At 34.3% G+C, this 27,434-nt stretch overlaps 1 protein-coding gene across 2 annotated transcripts in view; it reads left to right on the top strand.

Moving 5' to 3' along the window:
• Positions 1-27,434, top strand: part of HBS1L (HBS1 like translational GTPase) — a 60,323-nt gene that overhangs the window by 10,598 nt on the left and 22,291 nt on the right. For both annotated transcript variants that reach the window (XM_082756452.1, XM_082756451.1), the window contains exon 5: positions 24,522-24,630. In XM_082756452.1, coding sequence (XP_082612578.1) covers positions 24,522-24,630 — 109 coding nt within the window. The remainder of the gene's footprint in view (positions 1-24,521; positions 24,631-27,434) is intronic.

Raw genomic sequence — 27,434 nt, 5'->3', positions numbered from 1 at the left:
CAGGAGATAAAATTTTAATCTATTTCAAATCTAGTTTTCATTCAGCATGTTGCATCAAAAAGAATGCAAAAACTTAGGCTTTTTCTTGACTTCAGGTTGCACTATAATTTTCTTTCTAAATCAAAACAAATACGTTCCAGTGCTCTCAGGTACAGATTTCATGTTCTGTATATTTTGATTGTTCATCTAGTTGATGCTAGCTGTTGTCTTTTAGGACTATGCTGACTATGTTATGTTGACTTTTAGGACAGTTTGACCTCTGACCTCTTGAATAAAATTGATATTTCTTATCCTTACTAATAAATGTTTTATCCAATAGCAGTGCTGCAGTGTTTATGTTCTAGATTACTTCTTAAATGTAGCTGTCTGTATCTGTACTTATTTCAAGTGCCTTAAAGCATTGAAGAGTAAGTAATATCATCCAGCATACATACTATGTTCTCATAACTTCACCAGGAACAGACTTGATACGCATTTTTTCACTTTTTTTTGTTGAGGATCTAATCCATAAACTAACATCCAAAGAGTTTCTGGAGCCTTCTTGGTTAGTGTCACGTGCCTGTTCAAGATCTGTTTCAGAGTTCTGGCTGATACAGGTTGTACATACACACTGTTTGCTTCATTTGTTAGTCTTAACAGCAAATGCTGATTTTTGAACAGCCCTAAATATTTTTTAGCAATCTGTTTATCTGGAGTTAGTCCAACTATTAACTTCATACTGCTATGAAGTTGAAATGTATTTTTCCCGCTTGGGCAAAATGTCTTACTTGAAGAAGTTTAATAATTAAAGTTCAAGTTTTCCGAAATGGTTCATGTTTTTCTAGTAGGGGAATTATATATTTTAGAAGTAAAATACTAGTCCAAAGCTTGATGTAGGCATGCCTGGCTATGCAATGAGTTGTTTTTGCTTTCTTATGCTCCAAATACTATTTGGGCTCTAATTAACGTTTTTGTAGGTAGAGTTTTCTAATAACATGCCTTTTTTAATTTTATTTTTTCCTTCTAAATCTTTTCTCTTGTTCTTGTTGAACCTTTCATTGTTTTTGGTCTGTTTTCTCATTCCCTTGACTGCTGTTCTTTGCCTCAGACTTCTTAGCATTTGTAATAATCTCAGAGCCAAATACTGGATATATACCAAGATGTATGTTACATGGGTTCATTTGGGTTGTTTGTACAAGTAGTAGGTAGCAATGTGTGGTACTTGGAAATCAGTTCTGGTATGGGTTTCATGTAGATTAGACTTTGAACAAGTGAGTGAAGCTAAAGGGCATCAGCATTATATGTTTATAGGAGATCTTACTAAGGATTGATATTGTAGTAAACAATTTTGGATCTTGTTTGGTAGCTAAATTTTCATATATAAATATCTTTTCATTTGCATGTATCTCAGTGTTGTCAGTGATCTTGAAGAAGTAATACATACTGTTCAGTGTATAAGGAGGGGGGGAGGGATTTTTTCTTCAGTTTGTAATACAGAATCCTGAAATGAGCCTTGAATTAGTACAAACCTGCAGGCTGAACGCTGCAAAGCTATGTGATGGATAAACCTGAATTCCAATGAATTTTCAGCAGAGATTTATTTTGATGCTTGCAAAATTTTAGTTTTTTTGTTTTTTTTTTTTTTTTAACTAAAGGTAATATGTTACTATATATGTTGTTCAAATGAAAAAGGTATTTTAATAATTTCCTTAGTTATTCCTTAATTTTCTTGATATTTTTCTTAATGAGAACCAGGTTTGTTTGATCGGTGACAGTTTAAATTGTCCTAGAATCACAATGCTGCATGATATTATTGTGTATGGTATTTTTGCATAGGAGCTCTGTTCTGTCTTTGCACTGAACTGTGTCTGCTTAATGAACATTAGATTTAGTTATCAGTCTGTCTGTTTTATGCTTAAAACAATAAGCTTATTTTATTGATTTGTGTATATATACATTTTTTCCCCCATTGTGCATCTAGTATGTGTTTGTGTCTAATATGAGTTAGCTGTGTTATTTGTTTTGGAATTCACATATTTACATTGTAAAATATTTGTGTCTATGTTGACAAATACAGACATGCAAAAGTTAATATTTAAGCTACATAGACCTACTCCTGCTGGTATTGGACTGTATACTCTTAAGGTATTGTGTACATTAAATTTATTTTGTACATATTTTTTAATTAAGTGGTTGCTGAATATTTTTTTAATATAAAATTGCCTTTTGGATATTGCTTTATGTGCTTAAATAAAATGTATATTCTGAAATATTGACTTAATTACAATTTCTTATTCCTTTACCTACTAGAAATGGAGTTGTAATTTAATGTTCTATGATGAATTTTTCTGTTGTGGAAACAGACTGTAATTCTTATCTAGGTTTGCACAGCATTATTCTTCTTGTGGAGGATTCTTCTGCAGAAAGTAAGGCAAAAACTGGTATATGCTAGTGCATCTTCAGATGGGATACTGAGACTCCAATTGGCTTTTGGTTACAAATGGGTTTTTGAAGTTATTTAGATGCTCTTAATAGCTTTTTCAAACCTTATCAGGGTCATAGAAAGGAAAGGATATCAGTGAAAAAAAATAAAAACGCTCTAAAAAAAACTCTAATACTGGTTGTCTAGCTCTTTGTTAAAGTAGAAAGTCAAGCTACTACAGCTGAATAAAACTTTCTAAATACATCTTTGATTTTGCTAAGTTTCCTTTTCTAGCTGAACTTGTTTTGGAAAGTTAGGAAAGTTAGGGTAAATTGATTTTGATTTCTATCTGAACTTGTTTTGGAAAATCTGGGCAAATTGAAAGTCAAAATACGAGAAGAGTAGGAAAACAACAGCGCTTGCTGGGATATCAGAAACGATTGCTGCATTGTACACTCTGGAATGTGATTTTAATGTAGTTATATTTAGATTATTTTTAATCACAACAGAAAATGATATATTTTTTTCAAAGAACAGGATGTTTGAAGCATAAAATTCAGATTTTAAAACCATGACGTTAAAACTTCACATATCTAGCTTTTATTTGTTATTCAGAAATATCTATATGAGTAATTTCTCATTGAATTGTTCAGACAATTCTAAGGATCTTAAGCTTCAGAAGCAGCCAGGTACTTGAATTTCTGGAACTATTGTACAATAATATTTCGAAGAGACTAGGTGGTACAGAGAGTTAGTCTTTGTAATTTTGTGTTCTGACTTTTTTACTCTAATCATATAATTCAAATACACTTTTCAGTAATCAACAATTTCTGAAACTTAAAACGTAAGCAAAAAGTTTCTGAGCAAGTACTACTACTGCAAAAATGAATAGCTATGCAAAATTGTTGTATGAAGACAGGGTATGATTTTTTTATGGAGTATAGGTAGTTAATTACAGTACCTTTTAGAAGGGCACTGGTCAAATACAGTCTTCTGTGTCTCTGAAATCTTAAGTGTTCAGTTTTGCAAAGTTCTTGTTTAAATATTTTTTATATTAAATGTTGATTATGAGTTGGGGTTAGGAAGGGAAAAAAGCAAAATTTCATCACGTTATAATTCACTAACTATTGAAAGTGGTTGCTTATCTGGTTTTGTTTCTTTGAGAATTGAGGTAATTTTTAATTGATAATGTCCTTTTTTTCTGAAATATAGACAGTTGATAAATTCTTAAGTGGATTTTATGTTCAATTCACAATGTTTGATCTTCTGTTTAGATGATGAGGAAATGTCATTACTCCAAATTATCTATACTTTTATGTGCTAATGGTTTTGATGTTACAGGATTTTTTCCATGGTGATGTAAGAGATTTCTTTTTCTGAAATTGTTGTTTATTGTCTAGTAGAAGATATGGATGAAACAACAATCAAAGCCACTAGCAATTTATTTACTTCTCAGCAGCTCTCTTGCGCTTCCTAAATCACTGGATATAAAGGGACGGTTTAATGAGAATGGGTCTGAATTTTAGTAATGCTGTACTCTGCAGCAATTGAGTAATTGCTCCTTTACATAGGCTTGTCTTTTGAAGTACTTTTTTTTTTTTTAATAACCAACAGTTAAAGCTAATTGCAATTTGTGAATTAAGGTGATTTTGGGAAATGATTCTTATGAAATGGTTCATAAGTTTCTGGTGTCTGTGTGGTTACAGAAGTATGTTATCTGGTTTGTGAAAACATTATGTTGCATACTTAAAAATGGCCTGTTAGAAACAACAGTCTCTGACTTCAGAGGCATGTCTGTGGTTTGATCAGTTAATAGATTTGGATATTTAGTGTTGGTAAGATTCCTTTAGGAAGCGACTCATTGCCCTTCTCTACAATGTTCTGTTAATAAAATGAATGCGAGATGACCTTGTAAGAACTTGTAAAGAGTTGTTGTGAGCTTCAGAGATTACAATGGTAGATTTAAAAGAGAGTTCATGCTTCATGAACAATTTGATAAAAATTACAGATTTATGAACACACAGTGCAAATTGTGTATAATGAGAATATGGGTGCTCTAGAGAAGTTTTTTTTTTTTTTTATTATTGTGAGGTGTTCATTTATTACATCAATAGCAGATTAAGATGGACCTTATCTTCATATTTCAATTGGCTATCTTGAGTCTCTTTGCATTTATAAAATCAGAGTGAAATCTTTGTGTTTTTTTTTTTTTTTTTTTTTTTTTAGGTGATGATGTTCTTCACATATATAGCATTGCTCAGGTGTCTGCTTTCTTCTGAGCAGTGACTACTCTGTGATATTTAGAGATTCCAACTTGAAGTGTGCTGTTGCAGTGTGTTTGCTCACTGTAGTCAGAGAAGCTGTAAAGTTGAAATTTCTCAAAAATGTTTACATAAAAATGGTACCTTCTTAGTCAAAAGGATCTGCATTCTGTGCATATTGGTTTAATTTCTGTTTGCTTTTTCTGGCTAAACTACATTTTCATTTCTTTTTACCCTTGTTAGTATTTCAGAACAAATACAGATACTGGTGAGTGAGCTAGATTCTATTCCATTTCAGGCACTGTTAACGGAATTGTTAACCACTTTATGACACTAAGATTTTTGGTTTTAGTGATGCATGAGCAAGAAGGAGGTCAGATCTCTGTAAATGTGCCATCCTTGCAGGAAATAAAAAAAAAATACTGTGAACTGAGTATGGTTAGTTTGATTGGTGGTAGGTAGCAAGGGATATAATTTTTTATTTTTTTAATGAAGCCATTGTCATAATTGAACTCTTTGGGGGCACCAGCTATTTTGTATTATGGTTGCTTCTCAAGACTAGCAGGGACCTTTACAGGGCTATATATATTTAAATACCTGATGAGAAACAAGCTTTGCAGTAAAGAGGCAAAATTGAAAGTAAGGCACCGGAAGGTGAAAAACCTTACTCATGGTGTGCCAGATAATCTAGGAATAGAATGCAGGTCTCAAGCTCAAGTCTACTTTTCTAAATATTGGACTGTACTGCTTTGTGGCTGTTAACAGAGAAATGTGTATTTCTTCAATGGTGTTTATCGATGATTTATGATTTTTATTAATAGTCCAGGTATTCAGATTATTGACATAGTTATGAAGACAGTCTAGGCAGTTTCAAGAATACAGCCCACAAGCAAAACAACTAGATGCTTAGCTTGCATTTTCTTAACATTGTTTATCTTTCAATTTTCTAGAATTCTTTCTTCGCCTCTATAAATATCTTCCTTCACTTTTGCTTTACACAAAAAAAAAAAAAAGAAAAAGAAAAAGAAAAAAAAAAGATGCTACCACAGTGTGACTTAATGTAATTAGCTTTTTCTTTTCAGTCAGTTGAATGCAGCAAGGTTTGTTTTTGATCCACAATGATGGGGGTTTCTCAGTCCAAGGACTGTCCAAGTTTTGTCTTCTGGCATTATAGCCAGAATATCAGCCGGACATCGATATTAACAGGTAGCTTTGGTGACTTTTATGTTGTTATGGGCAGGTGAAGTTGGGGATCTTACTGAAAAAAATCATGAACTGATATTTTTCGATTTTATTTTTAGGGACAATTCCAAAGAAAGCTTGGAGGAAAAAAACATTCTGAAGTTTAATGGTGATGTCCAATATATTTTCACTAGCCAAGAAGAAACCCTGAGGTTTTACTTCCACTTATCATGTTATCATGCATGAAAATCAGTTGGCTATGCCCATATGGCTCAGAAGAATTTTTTCCCCCAACTTCTATTGACTTTGCTAATTATTCAGTAACAGCAGTTCTCAAATGCCTGCTAAGCCTATTGTACTTAGTGATACTCAGGTACTGCATGTATTCAGGCTGAGACAAGGAGAGTATGTTCTTTACTGAGTGGAAATGTATGAAATCTGACATGACTGATGATAGATCTTAAATCATGGAAAGTAATGAGAATTTAAGACTTCCGTGTTTTGGGTAAGAAAAATGTATACACAGACTTTAAGAGAAGTTACTGAATCTTGACATAAGGTACTGTGTGGGTTTTAGAAAGGAAGTGGCTTATTTCAGGGAAAAATGTGTCATCAGCAGTGAAAAGCTTTTTAAAATCCTTTGAGATACCTCTTTGAGCTTCTCCTTATATATATTGCACACCTACACTGGAAAAAGTGACACTCCAGGCCTTTTCTGAGTTTTCTTTTACGGTCCTTTAACACTAGCATGGTTTACCTTTTTCAGACAAAGTATACATCAATGTAGAGTTGATCATTTTCACTGTTGACTACATCATGTATAAAAGTTGGATATTTTGGTTGGAAACTTAGAGTGCTTAGACTAAAAATGGTTGCATCCTTTTTAGAAATTCAGGATTCCAGAAGGACCAGATATATTGGGGGAACAGTAGCTCTAGTTGCTCTTATAGTGGCCTTCTATGTCAGACCTTTCAGATTATGGTAAAGATCAACCACCATTTGCTTTTTCTGTGTCTGTAGAAGGTCAAATGAAAAATGTACAAAAATCTCAGATGTGATTGCTGGAGAGCAAGGACGGTATGGTTGGAGTCACAGTTTTTAAAAATCTTGCTAATTGGAAGTCTGCAAGGTAATATACTCTTCACTTCCTATTTTGGTAAAACATATGTTTTTCTGTCATATTTATGACAAATTCTTATGTATGTGAATTTTCTCCATTAACATGTGAGAACTATATATCTGTAGATTCATTAATACTGTTGAAGGGCAGTTTTCTTCCCTTAAGAAGATCATTGGAAAGTCAATAGAGCAGTGGGTGCAGGAAGTTGAAGTTCCTTCTTTCCTTGTGTTTCTTTTTAGTCTGGGTGGACCGTGTTTCTAAAGTTGTTTCGTAAACACTTTTAGATAGTATTAAATGTCCATTATCAATATGTCAAGGTTTTAAATACTTGGTTTATATCGCATCGCACTGTCATATTTGGATAAATATGGTGCTGCGAGCGCCAGTCAGTCTAATGCTGCTTCAACTTCAACATGAGCATTCTGAATAATCAAAATCATTAAAATAGGAAGCAGGCTGGTAGGAGGAATTCACACTATAATGGTTAAAAGATGTAAGAAGTTAGAAAAGAAATAAAAAGTTATTTTCGTCATAGGATTCCGAAGTTCTGAAAAATGGTTGTAGAATTATGTACAACTCATGAAAACTATATGGTAAATAAAGAACCTCGTCTTGGAAAACATAACTTAAGGAAGTAGTCTTTCTGAAATTAAGACTACAGAGACGTCTCATACAAGGACTAGTTTATTATTTTATACATTTTTATCAGGTCATTGATCAGATTTTTGTATTGTCTGTGAGAAAAGTTTTTTTTTTGTTGTTTTTTTTTTTTTTTTTCTAATTTATTGGATTGACAGTTGGAGTTCTTCAATAACAGTGAGTGTTCAGCTTTACCATTCCCAACCAACACTTACCCCACAGCAGGAAACAGAATTCAGGGACATTTGCTTTAATGAGATATTAATTTGAAGGCAGTTTAATTAGATTACTTATATTTTATTCCTCTGTTTTCTGAGGTAGAATACTGTTCTTTCCAGAGACAATCCACTCTTTGCACAATGTACCACTTAGCAATTCTATGGATAAATGACTGCTGCTGTAGTGCTGTTATATTATCGATTTGGAAGTTGTAACTTGCCTGAAGTTTACATTTGAATACTCAAAACAAGGCTGTTGACAAGACTTAAACAGTGGTATTTCACAGGTGTACATCAATACATTTCAGCTCTAGAAAGTGGTTAACCTAAACATTAGAAGTATTGGTGTATCGAATTCAAAATTGAGGAAACAAATGAAGCAGTTTAAAATATAATCAGTTACCAAGAAAAAGGAGCTTGAATCCTAATAGGAAGCACATTTAAAAATTCAGAAATGAAATTAAAAGGCAAAAAAAAAAAAATCCCTCAAAGATGTTAAAATACAACATTGCATTACATTGTATGTTTTACACTAGATATCTTTCCCTGCAAAAGCTATTGTTCCCTGTAAAATTTACATTATCAGTAGCTGCTGTATCTCTCTACTGTCTTCTGGATGTGTTTCTGGAGTATCATAGATTTGCTTATTCTGTGTATTGTTACAAAACTTTTTAGTCAAACTCTACTGTATTATGGCATCAACAGAAATTCTGCCCACTCACTACTTGTGTGCCTCTGTTTTTACCCAAAGTGTTTTGGCCTTGGGTGTTAAAATATTACCCCTTTTTAATCATCCTTCTTGTGTATACTTTCATGATATTATGATTCTTTTATGATGTCTGACACATTTCAGTGTTCAGAGTAGACACTTACAAATGCTTTCAGTCTCAGGTTCTTCTCTCCCTACCCGTGACATTTAAAATTTGCAGTCAGAATCTCTGGTAGAAATTTATGCTTAAAAAGCCATAAGCTTGGAAAAGTAGGGTTGTTGGTAACTTTAATATGAAAGATACCTGTGTTTGCAGAACATGTGATGCCCAGTTGACAGAGACTGGGAAGAGCTGTGACTCATTGCTTCAGTTCTTCCATATTTTTACTGCATTTAAAAACTCATATTAAATGGAAATTTTATATCTAATAAATTCCAGAATATGAGTTGAAGTTGTTTTGGGTACTCCTTGTTTGAGTCCCTTTTTGTGGTTTTAGAATCACATTTTCCTATTTTTCAAGTTTTCCTTTTCCTTATTGCTGACCTATGTAAACAGGAAAATGACTAACTTTGCTTGTCAACTAGGCAAGATGGTGAAACTGAGTATACGCGAAGCGCTACTGCATATGTAAGTTTAAAAAAAAAAAAAAAGGAAGAGTATTGCCACTTTTTAAGTAAACATTATTCAAGACAAAAACATGATTTTAATTGTATGATTTAAAAGCAATTTTTCTGGCAATATACATATGTTAAGAAATACTGTGAGGTGGTGGTGGCTATCTGTATGCATGCAGTTACTACTACAAGCGTGAAGTGTTTTAACTCCACTTTCACTGCAACATGGAAGAAGAAGAAAACATTGAAAAAATGAACTTCAGTCCACACAGGTTCCTCTCGGAAGTCCAGGTAAAGTGAAACGCACTTCTTCAGACTGGCAAGTGAACTCTCCTCTTCCCGATATTCATCTGCATCTGATAAAGTTTACAGAATTTATTTGAAACTCTATATTGTGTCCTACTATATTCAGGTTTTATACTAGACTTGGATACACAGCTTTTTTATAAGTCATCTTGCATCTCTGAATGGTTTTAGCAATGAAGAATGGAGCCCCCAGTGCTGTTTCATGTCACTTTTATATTCAGGGTGTCTTTTCCACATAACGGGTCTCCCTTATTCAGAGTATGGTAACATTCAGTCTCTAGTCTTTTTCTAGTCTTAATTAATCAATTCATCTTTGATAACTCTGGAATCCTGATCTTTGACTTGGGGCAGAGGAGTTCATTGGAAACTGTGGAATAGTTAGAAGGAGTTATCAGAGGAATAATGTATGTAAATTAATGCAAATGTAATATAAATAGGTAATGTAGATAATGTAAAACGGGCTTCAGTTATAAAGGGAAAAGTTTATGTAAATGAATTAATTATGCCAAAGAGTAGGGCAAATTTTATAAACTTTTCCTAAATTTTAACGCAAAACATTTTTTTTAAATGTATCTTTTGCTTCTTAAATGTATGCTACTATGTATATATATACATATATATATAAAATATATATATATTAAAAAAAAAAAGTAGGTTACATTTTGCCTTGCTTACTTCTACCTTCTTACCTTAGCATGACCAGGGTCTTCTCACAACAGTTTCCCTGATAAATACAATTACTGCCGAATACTAGGATATTGTATCAGTTAGTGAAAGCCCTACTGTCAACTTAATCAACTAATTTATGTTAGGTTCACTAAATTCCTAATAATGTCCACTGTTACTGGCAGCATACATAATGTGTTCCCTATGGAATAATGTCTTGTGTATAATCTGTTTTTGCAACATGTTTGCACAAACGACATGGTGTGTAGTGGTGGTGCAGGAAAACTGCCTTTTTAGCTTTCTGGATAGCTTAAGATTTGTCTCTAAAGTTGTACTAATGTTTATATAATAATTGACTGCAGATGAATTCAGTATGCTTGATCAGCCTACTGCACTGATAGAGCTTGTGTTTGTTTTGCGAGTTAGATTCAGAGATCTTTAGCAGTTTCACACCTAGGTTTCAAAGATCCTTTGTCTGTAAATGTGTTGCCACTAACACATTTAAATAACAAAGAACAGTAAAGCTTTTATTTTTCAATATGCTTTGTATTTTGAATAGCCATTGCTTCCTCTGCAATTTTCCTTTTTCCCTTCCTAAGGTTAGACCAGATGATCTTAGAGGTCTTTTCCAACCTAAATGATTCTATGATTTAAATGCAGTCATGAACAGGGCAACATAGCAAAGTGGCAAACCAATTGTGTTTATTTTGGAAATGAGCAGGGTGTCTTAAATTAGAATTAAAGGAAATGGCAAAAGCAGATGCTGAAGCCCATTGATCTGACAGATGAGACAACAGAAAAAATAACAGTAACTGGAAGAAAATAACTTGGCAGTAAAGTATGCCTCAGTAGTTTCAGACTGCTTTATCTAATCATTTCCTTCTCAATCCATGCGTGGAGAATGTGGTTGTCCTTCCCTAGGAATGTGTTTAGTAATGTCTGCATTTCTATGATAGACGGTTGATGTTGATCTATTGAACTTTAATCTGTGTAGCACTGAGGACAAAATTGAGATTTTACTTTTTTGTTTTCAAATGACAGAAGTTGCTAGGGTTTAGGAGGTACATAAGTTTAAAAAAAAAAAAAAAAAAAAGTCCTTTACAGCACAGGAGTATCTGGAAAATGTACCACCAGAGAGCTCCTAGAGGTGATGTAACTACTTATATCAGAAGAGTTGTGTCAAGAGCTTTGAATTGTAGTAGTAAGATATAATTATACTAGCAAATCGGCATTTTTATTCTGACCAGTTAAAGGCTTGTCCAGTGGAGAGTTGTGAACATACGGAGTAATATCCCCCACTGATTTGGATGTCCTATTGAAAACTGGTAGATTGGTTTGAAAAGACCCTTAAAGGTTTAATTGATGTTGAATGTTTTTGAGTACTTAAAACTGCCCATCTAAATAGAAAACATTTTAAAATCTTATTTCTTTTTAATTATTCTATGTCAGATTGTATATAAGAAAATCTGTTAAAAATTAAGTATTGTTAATGAAATTTCTATAGAAGAAATGTGATGCTGCAGTATTTTTTTTTAAAGCTACTTAAATTAATATCTTAGTTGAGGAATAATGCCATAACCCTCCCTCCCCCTGTAATCTAAAATCATCATATAGTAAAGGAGTGGAAGAGCAGGTATTTGATCAATATCAGCCTCTTACTGGGATTGAAAAAGAAAAAGCAACACCTTGTTAATTACTTCACTTGGTTTTGATAAGCGTGTGTTTTGCTTCATTATTTTACATTTAGTCCTAGTAAAACAAGTACTATAAAAGGTGTATGTTCACTCAGCAAATTTCATTTGAACAGATTTTGTGTGAAATGTTTAACTTTACCTAATTTGCATGTGCAAAGGAGAACAATGCATTTTTAATGTCTTTTGTTTCCCACTTGTCCTTTCTTAACAGTTATTCTTTCTGTTACATTAAGAATGATTAAAAAAAAATTGAACCTGCTTAACATTATACTCTTCAAAGTAATTGCTTTATTTATAAATTGACTTTTAAATGTGTGTATTAAACAGACACACAGCTTTTTGAGGTCATTCAATATATCATTTACCTCTTTACAAGGTTATACATTTCCAGTATCTTCTTAGGTTTTGGATATTAAGAGAGTGGTTGGAATTGCAAAAGAGGCGGGATTTTCAAGTTACAGTTCCACCTTTGAGCTATGGTGTTTTACAAAACCCTGTAAAATATATCTGAAGTACTTCTACTCTGTCCTTGTTCTTCCATAATTGGGAGCTTATCAATTGTGGACTGGGAGTTATTTTCTGGCTTGAGATCATCAGCTGTGAGGAACCTCTTGCATCATTCCATCAGCTGTATGATTAAGGGATGACCTTTTTAGTCCCATTTCTGTTGGCAAATACCATTGTTACCATCTCTAGCTTTACCTTTAATGAAGTTGTAATGAATATTGTCATTTCCTTTCATCTTCTTTATAGGTAAAACTTTCAAAATTGTAGTCAGTTGCTGACTTTTTGTAAAATGGGTAAGTAGAGAACATCCATCTTTTGCCATTTAAAAGAAAAAACAAACCAGAAGGGGGCGTTCCTGAGGATTTACTATTGAATTAGCATAACATTGCAAGCAGAAATGCAGAATTTGAGTTAGTGAGTTTGTCTCCATTGTACTCATGCAATTCCTACTAGTGTGATTAAATACATTTGTTTCAATTTGCTGTAAGCTGTGTGTATATTTGTGTGTATATATAGTTTTCAGTAATTGATGTACTGCTTGACCATATCTTTATTTTTTTTTAATTGTACTTAATCTGTTGAACATTTTTTTTAATGATGCCTTATGTTGCTAAACTGCTTTTTTCAGTAGCTGATGAATTCTTGACTATATGATTAAGTTATTATTTTGGTCCCTTGAAGCCACACATCTTTCACTCTGAAATAAGGTTAATGTGCCCTGTGCTATGACATTGCAATCTCTACTGTGATCCCTTAAACCACAGAGTGGCACCAGTAAACGTATTTTTTCTTATACAGGGCTGACTTTGCAGAGAAATAGAAAAGTGAATGTGTAAAGTTTTATTTGTTTTAATATACATATATACACACACACACACATATATGTGTATAAAAGTAAATTTGCCTGACTTTTTAAGAAAGCATTGATTAATTTTCACAGACAGGTTATCTCTCTGACCCAGACAGGGTCTAGTGTGGTTGTAATGTTACCAGCAGAGTGGGAGAGTTGCAGATTCAGAGAACCTAAATTAAATAAGGTTTTAGCTAATCTTACCTTGGAAGTTCTCACTGCACTAATAGTTGACAGTCTGGAACTCAAGCTGAAAATACTTGCAGTTTCAACATGCTGAATTGTGCAGAATTAGTAAATACATTTTTTTTTTTCTTCTGCAACTTTAAAAGGATACATCATTAAGTTTCTGGAAAAAGTATGGAACAGTTGTGGAAGAGCTGAACATATAACATGATGCCACTTTCTGTGTGCTTTCGGTTTGCCAGTATAGTTTTCTTGTATATTATTTTCCATATTTTTAACTTCTTGCTGAGGATTTTAATTTCTTGCTGAGGATATTTTGGTGCATAAATAATAGTTGCAGGTTGGGAAAGCTTCCTCTTGTAAGATGACTTGCATTCCTGTAATACAATCAGTGGGAATGTACTTGTGTAGATCTAGTCTGTGTGTGTGTAAAAGGTGTGATGTGTCTGAATTACCTTGAGGATGTGCAGGCAAATAGCACCATCCTCTGGCATTATAATATTGGTTAAGAATTAAACTTGAAATTACTGTCTGTTACTTTTGGAAATTGAATTCTAATTGTAATAGAATGTACATATTGTACTTTCAGTTTTACATACTCATTTTGGGTCAAGCTTTTAACAGAAATTCTGTTAATTTGCATGGGCTGTGTGTATTCTGTCGAATTAAGTGAGCAGCAATGGATGTATCTTTTCAGGGTTATCCTGCACATTGTGCTGACTCTGCTCTTTGTATTACCATTTATGGTAGGAAGTTGCACTTCAGAAATACTGGACTGAGCCTTTTCTAAATCTGTGAGAGACAAATCACAGTCATTTAAGAAAAATTCGTTGAATTAGAGAACACCACCAACGACTCAATGTTGTGTCTGTGTGGGAGAGTAAACATGCGTGGTACAGAACAACTGTAAATGTCTAACACACAATATTTTTACAGCAAATTGTAACTTTGATTGCAGATTGAGAAGGAACATTATTGGCATTGCTAGAGAGTAGAGCAAAGAAATACACCTCCCACAAATAAGGTTTCGGTAGTTACAGGATGAGTTGTACTGTGTTACGATTACATGAAGGATTGGATTTTAGTCCATTTAACTCTAAGCAATAGGCATGAGAAATACCTCAGGGACATTCTCATCAAGAACTTGACAGATGAGAAAATCACTGTTTTGACAGTTGTGGATTTGTATTGGACCTTTAAATGTTTATTTGTCAGAAACATCAAAAGGAGACAGCTGATACTTGTGTAATCTCTAGAAGATGACTGGCACTCCCCCCCAGCCCCTCCAGGTCTGCCTTTTTGTACCGTAGACCTCTGTTCCTTTTACGCTGGAGGTGTGATGGCTTAACGAAACTGGAAATCTTGAAATGAGAGTTTTACTCCAGCAATAGTGCCTTTCTTTCCTCATTAGTAGATAAACTGTGAATGTAAACCTGACTAATTGTCCGTGTCTGTGGAAAGACCATACCAATGACCTGTATATAGAGCTGAACTATGGGTTCTGTTGTTGAAGTAAATGACTTGAAACATCACTTCTTTGAGGTGGGTGCTGGTTAGAATGCCATATTAAGCATCCAGAAACTGGGAGAGAACGGTTTAATTTACTAAGATACTGAATGTTTACAGTTGTGAGAAATTTTATATGTAAAATATACTACACCATTCTCAGAGACATCGTTTTTTTCTGGGACATCAGGAATTCCAAATTACTTCCTCATGTTGGGTAAAGACAGTGTGATTAAAAAAAATGTACTAAAGTGGTGAAAATAAGTTTTCTTGAGGACCTTGCAGGTACAGTAACAATGGAAAAAAAAAAAAAACAACACGTGAAAGGAACATGGAAAAATGAACAATTTGGCATTTTAGAGGGCAGATTGGAAAAGAAAATATTCCCGACTCATTAAATGAAGTCAACGGACTCATTGCAATAAAGGATCAGAGAAAAAAATAGCTTTAATTGGTAATATTAATTTTGTAATATTTAAGTATTCAAATACATACAATTAGAAGCCCTGATTGGTAAGAAGTTCCATCAGAAGGTATTTATTTCTAGTAAGAAGAACTAGAGTATGTATCAGTAACTGACTGCTATTTCTGCATCATTTGTATTCAGTTGGAGATTAAGTGTCAGTGGCAAGGGACTGGTGGGACTACAGCAATTTTGGCTAAGTTCCAGACAGGGAAGAAAATGTATTGTTGCCTAAGTATAACACAGTCCACCCCATCCACTTCAACTTGATCTACTTTCAGTGCATGCATCTTTCTCACTTTCTCATTCTCAGATTTATTTAGTCATGGTCAAAGTTTTTCATTTGACTCCTATTTCTGCCTTAAACGTTCATGTCACTCTGAGTTTTTTATTGCATTTCCATTTTTTTACACTTCATTTTTCCAGTCTCTGTAGCTAGCCATCCCCACTCTCCCTATCTATTTTCCAGTCATTGACCTTGATTTTTTTCCTCACATTCACTTTTTTTTTCTGCCCATTGCTTGTATTGCTTTTCAGTGTTGATCCTCTTCTCGTTTGTTCATGCTTAGCTTCTGTATGTGATTTGTCCCTGAGTATGTGTCCTCTTGCTTTTTCCTTAAACACGTTTTTTCCACGGGTTAAGTCATTAACATTGTCAATTTTTATTTATTTATTTTTTTTCAGCTCTCACCTGCTTTGTGTTACTGATTTCTTGTAATTGTTGATAATATGCTTGCCTTTCTACTTGCCAGTGATCACTTTGCCATTGGCTTCTTCTCTTGCCCTCCAGTTGGGTTTAATTTTTAATGATTACCCCAGGCAGGTTCACGCCTTTGGTTTACTCGTGTGGTAGGAAACCCCAGGGAACACAGGAGAGGTTGGATTTGCTCTCAGGTGTCAGGACTTAGTCCAGCCTGGCCAAAAATAGCCAGAGCAGTTATATATTTAATGTTGAAGTATTTGGCTGATTTAGTTGTTAAAATTTAGGCCATGTGAGCATGTGCAAACTGTTTTCTAAGGCCAAGAAAAAAAAAAAAGACGTCAGCCTTAGGCAGGCACTTCACTTGAGCAGATGACTTTTTTGGACAAAAGAGTTCAACTAGCCAAAAGTTGTAAGCATTGACAGCAAAGCCTGAACAGTGACAAGTGCCCACTAACTCTTAACAGGTGAAGCTGGCAGCCTTTCTGCCTGTGCCTGCTGGGCATCCAGTTGTTGTAGTAAAGCAAGATATTCCTGCATCTTGGGTCATGGGGTAGTAAATTGTGGCGGTTGCATGTTGTGGGGACTGCAGAGAATTGGCCGATGTTAGAGACACAGCAGGCTATTTTATGATACTCCTGAGCATCATCTCTTCCCCCCTGCTGTATCAAACCTTAAAACCAAAACAAAAAATTCATGTAGTCAGGTGTAAGTAAGGATTTTTATTTTCATAATTTTTCAGTGAAAATACCTGCTCCTAGTTTCATGAAAAAAGTTATATTCACCTTCTGAAACTTTGCAGAGAAGGTAATAGTTAGAACAACAAGCCAAAGTTACCTGGAAAACCCCTGACTGTGGTTTCTATTAGGAAATAACCTTTCTTTTAAAAAGAAAAAAATAAATGTTCTTGTTTGGGGAATTGTTTTCAAGTAAGATCTTTAGAATGGCTGTGAATCAGTACTGGGGGGATGACTTAGCATATTGCCTTTTATTTTTATAGACTTTTATTACTTTTGTAAGTGATGGATGCATCACTTACTACATCAACGGTAGCATCTGTTGTACATTGCAGTTTATAATACTACAATCCCATATCTTTTCATAAAATCAGTACTTTGAGCTGATGTAGTTTAAATACAGGAGAGTAACATTTTATTTTGAATTTTCACAAGTGACATATTTATTAGAGCTAGTTGGTATTTCTTTTTTATGCAGGTATTTCTGTGGGTGCTGAAGTTTTTGGGATTACAGAAGAGTAGGAGAGACTTTCCTAAATGATCTTTATTTCCTTTCTGTATTATCCTTTATTGCTTATATATTTGCAAAAGAAAGGATTTCTGCATGTCGAACTTTAGCCACCAAACTGTTGCATGAGAAGGAACTTAAATATTGGACTATAGGGATGAGCACATGGCAAATTCTATGTATGTAGGCAGAATGATAGCAAACTGTGAATTTGGGAAATCTGGGGTGTTTTAAGTTTGGTGGTTGTGTTACGTGGCAGTGTAGGACATGGCTGGGAGTCCTGGGTTTCTGGTGCTATTCTCAGTGCTGTGATGTGTTGATAATATTAAAACTGTGCACCACCACCACTGATGATCCAGTGTGCTCTGGGGCAAACTTAACTGTGCCAATAGATGCCCCTGTGTTCTAGGGCATTTAATGGAATTTTTGATATTTTTAAATAATTCAGTTGGATTATACAAAGAAACACTTTCACTACTGTGCATGTCTCTAACTTGACAGGTTTTTTATATTTCCTCATATTACTGTTTTCACTGCATGCTGTGAAATTTGAAGGGAGAAAAATAAAACTATACTGTTTTTTAGTAAAATTAAAGGATAAGATCTGTTGAGTTTTATGGTGTATATGGATAGAAACATTATGAAGCATGTTAACTGGGGTATGTTATGGTCAGTATTTTGAAAAAAGATGACTACAATGATGGATGTGTGTGTTAAATGTTAATATAAGCCCACGTACATGTGGGCAAATAGGTGATAGATGCTTCTGAGCATGAGATTATATGTGATGAGTCTGGCATCTCTTCATCTATTGTCTCATAATCCATATTTTGAATATTTTTTGCAATTTTAGGACCTTGAAGTTAGTTTTAAATTGTAACATAGCATATAGGAAGGAAATTATTGGGATATAGGCCTCAGTTACTAAATCTGTTTTTCAGACAGGACTGTGTCTTGTCTGTACTTTTATTGCTAATATACTCACCAGTTGTACTGCCAGTAAGATGTGCAAAAAAAAAAATATTTTTTAATCAGTGAGTCATGAAACACTTGGAACAAGCTCATGACATGGTAGCATACAGCGCAAAACCAGTGCCTTGCCTTTTCGCTTTTATGCAGTTGGTGGATGTTGCTGTATAATCAGTTGACAAAGGTTTAAGTGACTTGGTTGTGGTTATATAGAAAGTCTGTAGCAGAGCATGGGATGCAAACCATATCTTGTAGATCAGAAGGCATGGTTGTGTGTATATTTTTCCATGGTACTGCTGATTTACACAGTACCTAACCCCTTCCCACTCCTTTATTATTGCTTTTTTTTTTTTTTTTTTTTTCGCTTGTATTACTTTGTGTGGTTTATCTAGAGTGGAAACACAGTTGAATGCAATTTATTGGGAAGTTTTGTAAAGCATAATTTCTAGTTTGAGGATGAACACTAGAGTTGAATGCACATTTTACTATATATAATGCTAGAAAAAATGTTTAAAAGTAACTTCATACTGAAAAATCATTTTCTGATTCTAGCAACGGGTTGGTGCTGCACAGAAGGATGAAGATTGGATTATCTGTAGTATTACAATACAAATTTCTTTGTCGCAAAAATGAATATAAATTTATTGGGATTCTTAGGAACATGCAGTGTTCAGCTCAGGGGGCACTTAGCTTTCAGCACAGAGGTGTCTATCAGAAATAGTAGTTCCAGTAATTTCATTGGGGGGAAAAAAAACAAAACAAAACATACAAAAGCATACAAAAACCTGAGTGGACATTCTTGTTTGAAACCTTGTTACTTGAGATTAAAAAACTCAGGCTGTGAGTAAAAGGTAAAGATTGCATGGATGCTGCATTTATTATGTGAATAAACAAATTTCATTTTCAGAATGACCTGCATATAAATGTAACATTTTTGAGCACCATTTAAAAATAAAGTAGATGACTGAGGGAGGGCCTGCTTAAGGTAATGAATTCTGTCTGTTGTCAGTAGCATCTAGGCTCCCAGCCACATTCAGAATAGGAATTGTATGCAACTTCTTTCTTTAAATGCTCACACCACCTTTGCAAGCAGAAGGATTAATATGCACCAAGTAAAAAATACCTGAAGTATGTAAGTGGCTTAAAGCTTTAAAGAAAAACTGTGATCTGGCCACAATTAGTTAATACATAACTCCTTTGATGGTGCTCTCCTTTGCCAGTGCTGCCTTTAGTTGCTTGGTACATAGACTTTCTTTTGGTGGACTGTCTTTTTTCCCTGGTAAAGCTAGGTTTAGAGGTTCCTGTCCCTTGGTGCTTTAGTACTCTTCCAGTTGTAGTAATGCAGCTGTTACGAAAGATACTGAAACAGAATTGCTGAAATAAAGTTTAAAAAACCCATAAACAACGAACCAAAGCAAAATTAAAAGCGCAAAGTATTAACTGCAGATGGGTGAGCAGACCTGTATTCATTTAAAGGAATTGCCATCTGAGAAGGCATAGGCTTCAGGCATGCCTGACACCATGATATTTTATTCCTTTTGTGTGTGTGTGTGTTTTTGGTTGTTTTGTTTTATTCAGACATAATGAAAATTCTAGTTTATTTTATCTTAATAAGGATTCTCTTTGTAATGATAAAGTTGAGTTTAGAGTTTCAGTGCCATTGAAAATTGTATAATTTTCAATTTTTGTATACAAAAATTACATTGTATACAAAAATAACAATTTTTGTTTTACAAAAATTGTATAAATTTTATAATTTAATGAAGGGAAGCCAAATTGTGAGGACCAGTCCCTGTGCTTAGGAATTGAAAATGATGACATTTTTTCATTGTCATCTGAACTAAGACAGTGTGGTTTTAGACACCCAATACTAGTGTTCATTTCTCCAAATTTACCAGTATAAACACTTTTTGCTCCCCACTTCACTTGGCATCAACAATTCTTAGGTGAGATGGCAGCTGTTTAGCAAACTTGTGGTGTTTTTCTGCACCTCTAATTTACCTGGGAACAGAGTAGACCAATAATCGACTGTTTTAAGTAGTGAAAAGTAACTCCCCCATACCTCCAGCAGAGTTAAAGACCAGTTCTTACCTTCCTGTTACTTTCAATGTAAGTAAACAAACAAAAACTGAAAAAAACTCAAGCCTCAAACTTTCTATGCGATAAAGAAGCTGAAGTAATCTGTTGGTTTGTTTTTTACAGGTAATCTTTACAAACATTTTTTACAAAGGAAGCCCAGAATTTGGGGAGTTGCTTATGGTAAAGGAAGATGGTTGACTTTATCCATGTGCTTTTGCTTTTCTACCATGAACACACAGAGGTGTTCTGATGTTTCACTTGGTTCCTGTGTATATGTATCTGCCTCCTGTTTTTCAGACTGAAAATACTTTATGTTGCCATCAGGTTTTAGGGTTGTACTTTTAATTGCAGTCACAATAGTTGTCACTTTTAGTTTGAAGTTGCAGAAGGTGCCACTAGTAATATTTTTTGAGCAAATCAAAAGGATCATCAGTTGGAAGACCACAGAGCAATCACAGGGAAGGGAGAAGCAAAGAGAAGAAAGAGAAAAGATATTTGGTTGTTAAGTTGTCACACACTGCCATAGTGAGACTGGAGTAACTTCAGTGCAGGACTTTCTGTTACGTTTTGTATTAAGCTCATCCTCATTTGACAGTGAGGCAAAGTGCATCAATGCATATTCTGCTTTGTGTTACTGTTTTGACTTGTAGCTACAGTATACAGGTGCAGTGATGTCAATGTAGTCTTCAACAGCAAGTATCTGTCTGAAAACTACTTTGCTTAAAATATTAAAATACACTGGAAGTTTATTTTTTTAATCATTTTGAGTTGTGGTAACTATCATGCTGACAAGCCTTTGTATTTTTATAATTTATGAATGATTCACTCTAATTTTTGCTTTTTGTAAAGCTAAAGTGAAGCGTAGCAAGGAGGAATTGGAGATTCTTTAGTAGTTGATTAAATATGCAAAAGTCAGTATCTCTCCATTTCTTATGCACTCTTGGTGTAGGAAATATTGCCATTTAGTTGCTTACATTTGCACTTAAGAAGGTCCAAATTGCACAGTGCATGAAGAATGTTTATCAAGACTTCCTAGGCAAGTTTATATCCTTTCCCTTCAGAGACTGATTTCCTTGCAGCTGCTCTTTTCCTAATCGGATTGGGATTACCACTCCTATGCTTTTTTCAGGGTTTTAGCAGACCTCAATTGCTATAGGATACTCTGCTTGCTTATTCAGAAGTGTTTCTCTTAAGAATTGTATCAGCATTGTGCATTGACTTCCTTTTAGTTCCAAGGTGCAATGTAAGGATTTGCTTTTGATCTGTTAAGTGTTGAATAGTTTTTGCTTTGTCTGCTAAAGCAGATAAGCATTTATCATGCAGTTTTCTCCAATGCCCTATAGATTAGATAGTAAAGTATACTCCTTTCCTGGGCTTCTGTCCTTCGTACTGAAGCTCGTAATTATTAATCTTTAATGGCACCTGCAGTACAAAAACGAAGGTTGGTCCTTATCTCAAATGAACTGTTTGATTTTATTGTACTTGGTTATAAAAACACTGGAGTTGATGCTTCTGTCAGTAATATTACTAATGATTCTTGTTTGCAACATGGTTGTTGCATCTGTTTGAGTGCAGCCTTTCCACAGTTATCTTCTGTGGGTTGGTTTGCCCTTATATATGATCTTGGTTTTCTTCTTCAATCCACCTATACTGATCTAAGTGGTGTTTTTTTGTTTTTTTTTCATCTTTAGACAGCAACAAACTGTTTTGTGCTGCGAGTGGACAATTATTTTACTTTCTCTTGTTCTTTGTACTTTTATTTTTTAAATGTTTTTTCACCTTTTTAGTGTTTCCTATTTTTTTTCCTCTGGTTTTATTCCTTTTTCTCTAGTTTTAGATTTCTGTGATTTCATTTGTCGCGTCATGTGTTTTAGTCTTCAGTTGTTTCTGCTCAAACCTGTTTTCCTAGCCATGTTAAGTGTTTTGCATATGGAACCTTCTCTCCTAACAGCATCGCTTCATTGATACGACAAAATATTTCCTGAGGGTTCATAATTTAAAATGCTCACTGCAAACTGAAGAATTACATTGTCTTATGACAGAATTATGCTGTCTCAGTGATGCAGTTTTAATGAGTCGTCTGGTCTTCTAGATTTTATCTAGAGAGTGAATAGCGTAGTACTTCTGAAATGGAAGTCAAATTCTAGATTCATTAAATGTATTTCATCTCCTTGTACATTTAGTTTGGATCAGTCTCAAACACCCCAACAGTTCAGAGTTTAATTTCTGTATTTACAAGATAATATGTATTTTTTTTTTAATATTCATATGTATTCAATATGTATTATATTCAATATGTATTTTTTTTATATTCAGTGACTTTTGATTTTGGATCAAATGTAGCAAGTTTTGCAAATAAATTGCAAGTTATATGCAGGGTACATGATAACAATTGTTATCTTGTTTTCTTTCAACTAATCTAAGTTCATGTTCACTATGTGTTTGTTTTTTATTTGCAATTTTGAATTCTTAGCAGCCAGACTTCAGATGTGGTATTTTCTGAGAATTGACTGTCATTCAGCTTTCAAATGACTTGTAAAACATTCATGTTTAACTGGTAGTTGAAGGTGATGTCTGCTTGGAAATTGTTAGAATTGAAGTAAGAAGAAAACATACCAAGTTGGCAACAAAAGTAATGCCTTTTTTTTCTGTAACTCATGTGAGTAACTTCTCATTCAAAAATAGGTAAAGGTGACCTGTGTAGAAGCTTGAATGTGAAACAAAATCTTAGTTTAACTGGTAGTCCTCGTCCTTTAATGTGAGAATTTTTTATCCTGAATCCTTATGATTTGTTTGGCAGTTTTATCATATGTAATTGTTGTTAACCATCATTTGTGGTATTGCCTTTATTTCCTTGTTACTGTTTTTTCTTTATTTAGTATAATTGGTATGTAACTATTAATAATATGCATACAAAGTACTTCTTCCAGAGATCTCTAGGCATTTTATAACTAAAATAAGTATCAACAGATAAGATAAATGAAGGAGGTGATGACCAAAGTAAATAAACTAAAAAAAAGTTGCACAACAGAACAGCTTTTTTGGTGTGCTATATGTTGTAGACATGTCTCTGGTATGTTTCTGTACCTGAAACATACCTTCAACAGGCTTGACCACAACTTATATATAACTTGCAAAGCACTACAAGCATGAGGTTTTAAAGGTGTAGTTGTCATGATTTAGAGTGCAATAAAGAGTTCATCTGTATGAGTAAGACCAAATGACTCCAACAGTTCATCTTACAGTAGGAATCTAAAATAATTTAAATTAAATAAATAAAAATTAACTTGTTCTTCAAAATAAGTCCTCACTTGTTTGTGAGTATTCAGAATCAGGGTATTGCTTGAAGAGTATCAGCATATTTTCAGATGCATCAGTAGGTAAAGATTATTTCAAACTTTCAGTTTAATTCTGAATTCAGGTTATTGTTTTTGCTTTTCTGTGTATATGATGTCCTTCAGAACACAAGATACAGTCGTTGTCACTCATACTGTATAACGTTGGAAGTATTTTCCCATAGAGAAGGGGAGAAGGGAATTATTTAACATATTAAAGAGGGGGTCATGGAAAGAAAAGAGCTAGTTTACTATTTTTATTTATACTACTCTTCCCCATAGTAAATACATAGCTAGTTTGGGTATTTCTTGGCTTCTTAGATGTAACTAGGTAGGAGACAACTCTGGTCACAGGTCTCAGGAAAGGCCTGGTAGCTTGTGCTGCTGTTAGCAGTACCTCAGGTAGACTAGTGTTTTTTTGGTTTGTTTTTTGTTTGTTTGTTTGTTTGTTTGTTTTATTGGTTTAAACTTGTACCCTTGAGGCTTGCCAACGTTAAGGCAAAAGAAAACCTGTAAATAAGAATTAGCTTAATCAGCTAGTGAGCAGCTGCAAAGCGTTTCTTCATCCTTGTATAAAATGCTTCTGGCATTCTGCAGAACTGCTATCAAAATAGCAAAGCTCTTAAATGGTGTGGGTGTCAAGCTGATCCTTGGAGATACTGATAAGATTTTCACAATAAATACAAATGTTTGTGGATTAATTTGAATAAATATGTAACAGATAAAAGTAAAAGACTGAAGTGTGAGACTTCATCATTATCACAGACTGCTATCTTTGGGTTGATGAAAAGGAATGTAACTTGTTAAGCTTTATATTTAACACCTGTTAGTCACAACATTAAGTTCAAACTTATTTTTGTCTATTACTAGGAAAATCAAGGGATTCCCAGTCAGCCAGAATGGAATCTGAAATTGTGCCAAAAGTTACCAAAATGACAGTGTCTGGAAAGAAACAGTCTATGGGATTTGAAGTTCCATGGTAAGCCAAAGCCCTCATACATCAAGGTACATCAGCAGCCCTTCTTTCAGACTGATGCACCTGTAGCAAGCTTTCTTCTTCTTTTTTTCTATTTTTACAGCAGTTTTAGTGTCACTCTCCAGAACTAACCATCTCAGCTTCTTGTTTGACTCACAATTACTTTCAGAAGATGGTACCTCACGTTTTGAGTTTAACAAATCCTTTCACTATGAATAGTGCAGAGAGATATCAGCTAGTCAGATTATTTAAACATCCGCTTCATAGAATACTGAACTTTCTTGGGGTTCGTTTATTTTAAATTTAGTTCTCTAAGTGGAATTATGAAATCAATAAATCTTAACTGCAAATGCTTGTTCTTCAAAGGAAGTAATACATTTAAGAATAATTTATGGGGAAAATAATCATTTATAGCTAAACTTTGCCTTCCTCTGCAGCTTTTATTAACTTTAACAGGTGTTCGAGGTACAACTGTTATAGAGAAGAATAGCGTAGTTGAGTAGTAGTTCTAATTTTACCCTAACTTGGAACTGTTGGGGGGATGCTCTTGTAAGAGCATGAAAACAGACATGCTGGATCAGAGTCCATCTACATCAGTAGATGCAATGCTTCAATAAATGAATAAGGACATGTTAAGCATGCTGGGAATACATTCTATGAAACGTCACTGCATGAAGCATTCTGTGCCCCACCGCTTCTTTTGCATTGGTCTGGTTTCAGCTAACAGTGGCTAATGGATTTTTCTTGTTTGGATGTGCTTATTCTGGTTTTGGGTACAATCTTGCTACTCTGTGGCAAGAAATTCCATAGTTATGCTCAGGAAAAAAAAAAAAAATTGCAAGCATGAGCATTGCCATCATCCTTGCCTCAGCCTGCACTGCTTTCAGTTCTGATCTGGAAAGCATTTTTGGGAGCAAGAGGGATAGCATGGTCTTTACTTTACAGTATCTTGTGCATGTTTGGTGAAACTATGTGGAAAGCATTATGATGCATCTACATAGTCTCTTCAGTGCATTTAATACAAGGATGTAAGACCGATGTCATTATTTTCTTAAAACTTCTAAATGCAATTGATGAATGACAGTGATGTCTCTTAGCTACTTAGATGCAATAAACTAAATGAAGAATTCCTGTGACTTTCATAATTCTTTCTGTGCTATTTGAGATCTGAAATGCAGAGAAAGAACACAATGTTTTGTTTTCTTTTTTTTTCCCCCCTCCTCATCTCTGCTAATTAGTGACTCTGGGTGTGACAACTGGACTTGATCATTAAATTCCTGTGAACTTAATGTAATCTTCATCTTTTGTGTTCCTATTACACCTCTTACAAAATGGAGTTTGGTTTTTTTTTTTTTTTTTATGGTGACTTGTGTGGATTACAATGATTTACATGAAATTTTATAAAAAGAAAGGAGTCATGAAGGAGTCATGAGTGAAAAGGATCTGCCAATTAGTCCTTCATAAGATCACTATTGATTACATTTTTTTTAGCTGTAATAATAACTATTTAAGATATTTATATAGAAGTCCAAAATTTTGTATCTCTGTTATTGATTAGTGACTGCCACACCTTGTGTGTGTGTGCTCCATAGGGAAGGATGAAATGAGAAGAATGCTTTTTCCTTTGCAGACTGGAATAATTCCTGGATATGCTAATGGTGACTCAGTCTTTGAGGGAAAGTAGTTGTTTCTAACATGGCTCTCTCAACCACTCTACTTCTCTTCATGGACCTAGAAACAGTTTGTATCATGCTTGCTTCTATTGTAGTGACATGGTCTTTTTTTGTGACAAAAAGTGTTTAATTCTCCTCGCTTGTTTCAGCAGTACTGCTAAGTAAGAAGAAACCTCTCTTCTTGTAGAAATTGTATCGACATTAGGCATTTATTTTTAAGCTAGAACAAATAGGAATGGAGTGGTTTGGAAGATAAGAGAATAAGATTTGGAGTATAACCAGTGACTAGGAAAGAAAGCCCAGCTGAAATTGTGAAGTTACCTGCATGCGTAAAGACCCATGCTTCAAGGAAACGGTTATGGCCTCCTTTCTTTGACTGATTATAGGCCTCCAGAGGCACTATCAAGTCACTAGGACTTTGACATGAAGAACTGGGGAAGGAGGCCTTGACCATACTTGTATCTTATTTTTCCTTCTCTGCTCCAGGACAGTCTAATTTGCTCTGTCTCATTCCTTTCCTAACAGATGAAATTTGACTAGCTCCTGTCTAGTGTATGCGTAAAGTCTGTGCTAAATTTTATATTGAAGTTACATGAAGTGCTAGCATTGTCTTGCAAGCTTCTAATGGCTTTATAGCTTTTATTCATCCACTTATAAACTAATAAAACAAGGAAACAAATGGGGGGGGGGGGGAGACACGACATGGGGGACAATACACACACACGATATTTCTCCCTGTCCCAATTCCATGAGTGTCAGTGTTGTTTTTTTCTTCTGCATTTATCTTCTGGATTATTGACGGTTTACATGAGGATGAGTTGTCAGGGAACACAGTGAATTTGTTTATTAATGCCTAAGAGACTCTCTTTCTTTTAATTCTTTTCAAACTCTCTTCATGTTACTTATGCATTGATAAGTGTACTGTGAAGGGTTTGTAATAATACAGATTTCTAAGTACATAGTTTTGTTTCACTCACCAAAAGCACAGTGCTCATAGCAGTTTTGATAAAATCTAAATTCTAAAACACCTGTAATTTATTAGCCTTTTCAGTTTATGCCCCCTGCTCACATTCCTGAATGTTTGTGTGATGTTGGTGCAGACACCATTGAAGGTGATTGTACAGCATGTATGAA

Source organism: Aythya marila (assembly GCF_965140915.1).
Source record: "Aythya marila genome assembly, chromosome: 3".
NCBI classification, from domain to species: Eukaryota; Metazoa; Chordata; class Aves; order Anseriformes; family Anatidae; genus Aythya; species Aythya marila.
The sequence above is the reverse complement of the archived record's forward strand: the minus strand, read 5'-3'. Positions and strand labels throughout refer to the sequence as shown.